Consider the following 7246-nt stretch of genomic DNA (forward strand, 5'->3'; position numbering starts at 1 on the left):
GAATGCGTTGGCTAATATCACACCGGCCTCGAATAGATCAACCGGCCTCGAATTGGAAGTTTCCCTTATGATTAGTAGCGCTGGGATACTACATGTATGAAGTATATGATTAGTAGCGCTGGGATACTATGTGCGGGTAATGTTTCAAAACTAAAATAGGTACAAGTACTTTGTAATAGCTTTTTGTAATCTGAGTTCCGGGCAGCTTCAACTTCATCTCCTCCCAACTGAGCTGCAGCCTCTTGGATTCCAAGTTGGAGTCCATAGAACGAGGGATTTGCATCCGGTGCTATATTAGAGCTTTTTAGTAAATGCTTTTCTCTTTTCAGGAAATGACGGGCACCTGTTTGTTTTTATAACCATTCTTTTATGTAAGACTTCCTTCCGGTACATACTTTTTAAATTTATCTAGATACTTTAGCTTCAAAGCCTGCAGCTTTTCACCACAAGTGTTCATGTATCTAAGCTTTATTAACACCGGTAGTTGTAACTATGCCTTAACAGAGAATTAGTAAACCTCGCCTTTTACCTACATGAAACTCATTCGCTGATGAAAACACATCACCCAGTCCAGAAGTTATGAACCAGAACTGGCAGTAGGGCCAATCTACAGCTGAGAAAAGTATAGTTTGGCGCATCAACTTTCAGATTCAAAGCCCTCGTGATTAGCACGACGCCCATTGTGAACAAAGGTAGTCGCATCATCACTACATATCAAAATCAAGCCCCGAGGGACCTGTGCAACCTTCATTTCATTCTTCAAATAGCGTTCTCGACAACAAGTCCATCAACAAGCTAATAACACCCCATCACTAACCATGGCCGCCATCCCTGCCACGTTCAAAGCGTACGAGTACCAGCACTTCGGTGACTTCCTCGACGAGATCAAGTTCAACCCCGCCAGCAGAAGCCCGTACAGGCCAACGAAGTCAAGATCAAGGTCTTCAGTGCCTCGCTCAACCCTATCGACTGTAAGATCGGACTCTACGCGTCCATGATCCTATCCACCATGGCATCGCCCGAGCACCCGTACCGTGTGGGCCACGACCTGTCCGGTAAGGTGGTGGAAGTCGGAAGTGACGTGAAGGACTACAAGGTGGGCGACGAGGTGTTCGCCATGCCGTGGTTCGACGCCACCGGCACATTCGCCGAGTACATCAACGTGGACACGAAGCGTGTGGCACACAAGCCGAGCAACATGACGTTCAACGAGGCCGCGGGTGTGCCTCTTGCCGGTCAGACGAGCTGGCAGGGACTGGTGACGTACGGCAAACTCCAGAAGGGTCAGCGTGTGCTCATTTTGGGCGGCAGCAGCGGCACGGGTCTGTTCGCCATCCAGATCGCCAAGGCACTTGGTGCTGAGGTCGTTGCTACATGCAGTCACCGCAACGTGGAGCTGGTCAAGTCACTGGGTGCTGACCAGGTCATCGACTACACGAATGCCAAGTGGAGTGAGGTACTGGCCGAGCACTCGGTGGACCTCATCTACGACTGCGGCGTGGAGTCTCAGTCGTGGAGCGACGCGGCACAGAAGGTGCTTAAGGAGCAGACCGGTATCTTTGTGACCATCGGCATGATCGACAAGCCGATCGAGTCTTCCATTGGCGCCACGCAAAACCAGATCTTCAACGCGCCATGCACGGAGTATCTACTGGAGCTGAAGAAGTTGATTGAAGCCGGCCAGGTGAAGATCATCATCGACTCGGTGCACCCGTTGGAGAACCTGGTGGAGGCCATGAAGATCTGTATGTCGCACCGTGCGAAGGGCAAGATCATCATTGAGGTGACCAAGGAGTAGCTAGTTAGGAAAATGTCGGTGCATGGGTGAAACTGTAATATTTTGCAGAGTAGTACTACGTATGACGAGGAATGTGCTTATACGGTGGATTGACTTCTGTTATTAATAAAACGTTACATGTAGTTAAAATTAAGTTAAGACGGTAAATTCTTTTACGTGGGGTACATTATGCGCTAAGATAAACTTTACAGCTAATGCGTTTACTTAACGACATCTCCACCGGCACTTGTATTAAATTATTCGTAAATATTCTGTGACAGAAAAATAAAATTGTGCAGGAGAGACTGGTACGCATACGCACGCTCAGAAAGTGCACGGGTTTTGGGCGAGTGAGGTGCTTTAACACCACGAATATTGGTACAGTCGTGCACCTCCAATTCGGCAGGGCGGACCATATCAACAGTGCCAGGGCATAAGTGTACAACGTAAAGCAAAAAACGAACGCAAATCCAGTGCACAGTTTTTTTGTTAATTCAGTACAAGATTTACGCCAATCTTCGGCATAATTTTGGCGTCAGACGCGCGAATCGCGGGCGCGCAACAGCGCTTCCGGTCGCGATAGGCGTCCGGCAAGGCGGCAACTTCCGCCGACCGCGTAAGAATACTCTGGACGGTAGTGCGCTTTACGGCTTGGGGGGTCTTAAAGTGCTCCGTTGCCCAACGAGCAAGTTCGGCGTGAGAGCATGCAGGATCTGACTTGTGCTTCTCGCGCAAAGACTGCTTTTGTGTCACATGTAGGAGGAAGGGCGATGTCCCATTGTCTTTGGCGGTGAAAATCAAAGTGTGTGTTTGTATGAGGACGTCCGATCCAAAACTTTAAATCAGATCGATGCGGCGTGTCATCCCTCGGCGAGGAGGGGGAAACCGTTGAGGTTAATTGCTAGGGTGGTGATGGGCAAAGGTAATTGCGCATCCGATTCGCGTAATCATAAAATCTGGCAGGGTATCGACTGATACCGGTGCCGAATTGGAGGTGCACGACTGTACTGTACAATCACCAGAGAAAAGGAATCCATAACCATTAAATCGGGAGGGATCACCTACCATTCTATTCGGATGAATCACCAGTGATTTGGGAGATTTCATCACTATTAGTACAGCAAGCTATATATAAACATGCAATTGTGGTCGTTTCGTACTGGTACATTTAAATCAACGCAATAAAAGACCACAAGGAGACGCATCGCTTCACTTCAGAATATTCAACAGGCGTCTACCGCAATGAACGACCCGCCCACGCTACCCGGGTATGAGCATAGTCGCTTAATAACATCGAGTGCTTTTAGTTTACTAACGCAACTCGGCTGTACTTTAGAGTAAGATGGGCGATACACGACGAGGAAGGCGAATTCCTTGGGTAGAGATCTGGAACTCAGCCACCAATCAAGATGTTTCATTGGATGAATTTGTGGATTCTCTGCCCAGTCGAAGTCGTCAGAGAAATACACCAGAGCGATGTACCTTGGACCACGGCAAATTTGATGACGATGAGTCCTATGAGTATCTCCAGCGGCAAGTCTTATCCTAAGGCTTAACGGCGACGCTTCGGGAGTGTTAGGACCTGAGTTTTAAAATAAGACCTACGAGTCTCTCCGTTTTGCCAGCCGTAAGTCTTAACCAGCAGTCCCTGAATCTTCTTCCAGGTCGATGTCGCTCCCACCGTCGATGTTGGGGGCTTTGGAGAACGCAGACGACTCGGATTACGAGTACTTTCGGTTGTTTATCCTGCCAGAGACGCAAACAAAGGCCAAGCGCAAGCACGGGGGTTCAGAGCCTGAAAAGCGTGCCGACAAGGAGCGAAAACGATCAAAGTGGGGGGAAGAGCTTATGTCAGACTACTTCGGGGACAATCCAACCTATGATGCCCGTACGAGATCATGATTTTAATGCTATTGCGTACACATGAGAATGTGCTGATGTGCTGTACTGACGTAGGAGACTTTCGACGGAGGTTTCGAATGCGTCGTGAGGTTTTTGAGCGAGTTGTTTATGCTCTTGTGGAGGACACTGAAAGCAACTATTTTACACCGAGACCCGATGCTACTGGTCTTCTAGGCTTTCTACCAGATCAAAAGGTAACTTGTGCCCTACGTATGCTCGCTTACGGTGCATGTGCGGATCAACTTGATGAGCTGATAGGCATTGGCGAATCTACGGTACTCCCTACAATGGAAAAGTTTTGCAGCGCTGTGATGCGTATTTTCGGGCCTGACTACCTTCGAAAGCCGACTCCATTTGACTTAAAGATACTTTTAGCAAAAAGTGCTGCTCGTGGGCTCCCTAGGATGATTGGAAGCCTCGATTGCATGCATTGGGCGTGGAAGAACTGTCCCGTAGCGTGGGCAGGAGCTTTCAAGGGAAAGGAGAAGGCCAAAACGGTAATCCTAGAGGCTGTGGCGTCGCAATCTCTCTGGATATGGCACGCATTTTTTGGGACGCCAGGCTCTAATAACGACTTAAATGTTCTGGTTCACCACTGTTAGACGACTTGGTAAACAGTGAAGCCCCGACTGTAGCGTTCAGTGTTAATGGTGCAGTGTATGACCGAGCGTACTACTTGACGGATGGTATTTACCCAGCTTGGGCAATTTTCCAGCAAAGTGTCGCTGAGCCAATCATCCAAAGGTATTCGAAATACAAAGCAGTTCACGAAGCGGCTCGAAAAGATGTCGAACGCGCTTTTGGCGTGCTGCAACAGCGCTTTCGAATTCTAGCTGTACCCTGCAAACTTTGGAGTGTGAATACGATGGGATCCGTTGCGATGACCTGCATCATTCTCCATAATATGATCATCGAAGATAAAACTGGTGACAGTACCTTGAACAACAAGTATATGTACAAGGATGGCTGGGTAACCCGGCACCACCAACACAGCATGAAACATGCCCAGTCACAAAAATTATACAAGAGCTCCTTGCCGTGGAAGATGAAAACTTGCATTATGCTTTAAAGAACGACCTGGTAGAAAGCATATGGCAAATGTTTTAAAATTGTGAGAAAGGAGGCCGTCGTAGACGTTGATGCAACTACAACATCGCCGATGCTCGAAAACTAGCTTCTGTGTTCGGGCTGTTCTCTTTGTCTGATGAGCTCTGTGGGCTTCCCAACAACTGATCAATCGATCCTTGCGCAATGATAACGTCGCTGGTTCCGCGAGAGCCACTTCGATTCTCTTCATGATCGGCCAACCTGGTGTTATGACACCCAGCAGCTTCACGATCTGCAGCTCGTAGCTGCGCAAGAAAAGTTTTGCGGCGGAGAGCAAAGTACTCTGTTGACTCCTCGCTGTCAGGTGATTGTATGAATAGGCTAAAGTGAAGTTGCTGCTCTAATATATCTGCTTTCTTTTCGGACGCGGCGACAAAGCGCATGTGCGCATCGACGGGTAAGTTGGTGTCATCCCGAGCCTTCTTCTTCTTGGCCGCTTTCTGTCCCTCTGGACGCGCAACCAAATCACCGTCACCCGTCTTGCGTTTGTTGCCAGCATGAATAGAAGTAGTCAATTTCCTGGTCCACTTCGGCTTATCACGCAGCCCCTTCAACGCCGCCAGATACTCAAACGGATGTTTCGTGCGCTCTTGGTATATCTTCGCCGTGTTCTCGACGTACATCGGCTCACTCCAACCCGACCGTGGTTGGCTCTTTAGCTTAGTAAAAATTCCCTCGAACTTAGTCACTTCAGGAAGAAGCTTCTTCCACCGGCCTGCTATGGCTGTTTCCGAGCGAAGATCGGCGTCAGGACCGACGTTTTTTTGCACCACTGCTAATAAACACGCTCAAAGAGTGATGCCTTCTTCTGACCTGCACCACGGATTGGGTCCTCTGAAGTCGCAAGCCATGCAAGACAGAGCTGCACAGTCTCGTGCTCGCTCCACACGGAACCCTTCCTCATACCTCTGTGATCTTCCCAGCGACGATTCGTGTCTGAAGCGATAAAACTCGAGTCTTATTTTAAGCCCGGAGTCTCATCCGTTAGGACCTCGTGAAGTTAAGACCCGTGTTAAGACTCACCGCTGGATGCTTTAAAAGTCGTCCGAGGTCTAGCCGTGCTACTTTTAGGATAAACCCGCCTTTAAGACCTGCCGCTGAAGATGCTCTAACGACACGCCATACCATGCGAAGATTTCTAACTAGGTGCACTTCCGCTAGATGAAAAGAGAGTGAGATAAAATGCTAGTGTCGATACCGAGTTTTAACGTGCGAGAAGAGCAATTTGGCTGCTGTATCTGTCGACGGGGACCATACGATGCTGGACACATCAGCAGGGGTTAACAGTATTTCTGAAAATAGTAATCTTGGGTAATACTAATACTACTACTATTAATACCCAATGTACGGTATTAGCTATGAGTATTAGTATTACTCACTCGAGGGGGTACTATAGTACTTTCAGACTACTACTTTCAAAGGATCCGGAACTGAGTGGCTCTCGTCCCTCGTTGCAGGGAGATTGCCATTCTCCCATTTAAAACCAAACTGTCAGACTGCTTGTGAGCATGGGTTGTGCTGGTAAAAGGCTGCCAAGAAGACGATGGGCTTAAGACGGACCCGTGCAGCGTGTGTGGGAAGCTCACACACCACATGTGTGCTATTGGAGTGTTCAAGGGCACTGACTCGGCGCTGAATGAGAGGTAGCGTGCAGCGGGGCTGCCGTAGCTTTAGCGTCAGAGGAAGACGTTCGACTCAAAGAGTCACTAATACTAAGTTCCTTATCCAAAGGACACTTACAGTCCAAGACCAGGGCTCAAAGTTAATACCTTAACTTTATGCTTCAAAACCAGAGGTGTTTTATTTACTATTATTGCGGCCAAGCCGCGTAGGGGTAAATGTATCTGTTTAACTATCTAGCATAGTTAAACCTAATCAAATGCATAACGTGTGGCTTTCAGCCAACGTACTGAGAGACCTTGTTAACTCTCCAACTTATGTACTGAGAGTTTGTTAACTCTCCGGGTACTTCGTACCCCTGTGTGTTCCACACCATGTAACCCCGTTACACTCTCCCTCACTAAGATGAGAACATTCCGTTCTCGAACTTTCCTCAGCGAGGTCACGTCTTGTCAAGACGACGGAGGTCACTAGACCTCACCTCTGCGTTCTGCAGCTCCACGAGCTCACAAACGCGTTTGCATCCTTGATGCCTGGCACTTTCACTCCGGCCCACGGCCCAACGTCTCCAGCGCGTCGCGCCGCCCCTGCCTCGTCGGTCCCAGACCCCCAACTGCGCTCCGCAACTGCTCCAAGAGCATCTTCGTCTCTTTCGGTGGCAGAGTACCATTAAGAGTATCGCCGTCGACACGGTCAACGCTCCATGAGCCGTCAACAAGAAGAGCGCAAAGCTCAAAGCTCGTCAGAGCCGCGGGCGCCGCCCAGAGGGAACGATGGTCTGTTCTCGGAATTCGAAGAGGGCGAAGTCGATTACGACGAGCCCATGGGTAGTGAGGATCA

At 49.0% G+C, this 7246-nt stretch overlaps 3 protein-coding genes across 3 annotated transcripts; 2 read left to right on the forward strand and 1 right to left on the reverse strand.

The window, feature by feature from the left end:
- Positions 1 to 818: 818 nt before the first annotated feature.
- Positions 819 to 1798, forward strand: PITG_18342 (alcohol dehydrogenase, putative; the record flags this gene model as incomplete). The annotated part of the gene is made up of 2 exons (XM_002997746.1): positions 819 to 913; positions 949 to 1798. 2 exons carry the CDS (start codon positions 819 to 821, stop codon positions 1796 to 1798), a joined length of 945 nt encoding a protein of 314 aa, XP_002997792.1.
- Positions 1799 to 3424: 1626 nt separating this feature from the next.
- Positions 3425 to 4362, forward strand: PITG_18343 (transposon protein; the record flags this gene model as incomplete). Its single annotated transcript, XM_002997747.1, has 2 exons — positions 3425 to 3665; positions 3734 to 4362. 2 exons carry the CDS (start codon positions 3446 to 3448, stop codon positions 4279 to 4281), a joined length of 768 nt encoding a protein of 255 aa, XP_002997793.1.
- A 462-nt stretch (positions 4363 to 4824) lies between these two features.
- Positions 4825 to 6782, reverse strand: PITG_18344 (uncharacterized protein; the record flags this gene model as incomplete). The annotated part of the gene is made up of 4 exons (XM_002997748.1): positions 4825 to 5501; positions 5810 to 5838; positions 6347 to 6445; positions 6763 to 6782. The coding sequence occupies 4 exons, from the start codon at positions 6780 to 6782 to the stop codon at positions 4825 to 4827; spliced, it is 825 nt and encodes a 274-aa protein (XP_002997794.1).
- Between the last annotated feature and the right edge of the window lie 464 nt (positions 6783 to 7246).

This window comes from Phytophthora infestans, genomic scaffold (genome assembly GCF_000142945.1).
Source record: "Phytophthora infestans T30-4 supercont1.67 genomic scaffold, whole genome shotgun sequence".
Lineage (NCBI taxonomy): Eukaryota > Oomycota > Peronosporomycetes > Peronosporales > Peronosporaceae > Phytophthora > Phytophthora infestans.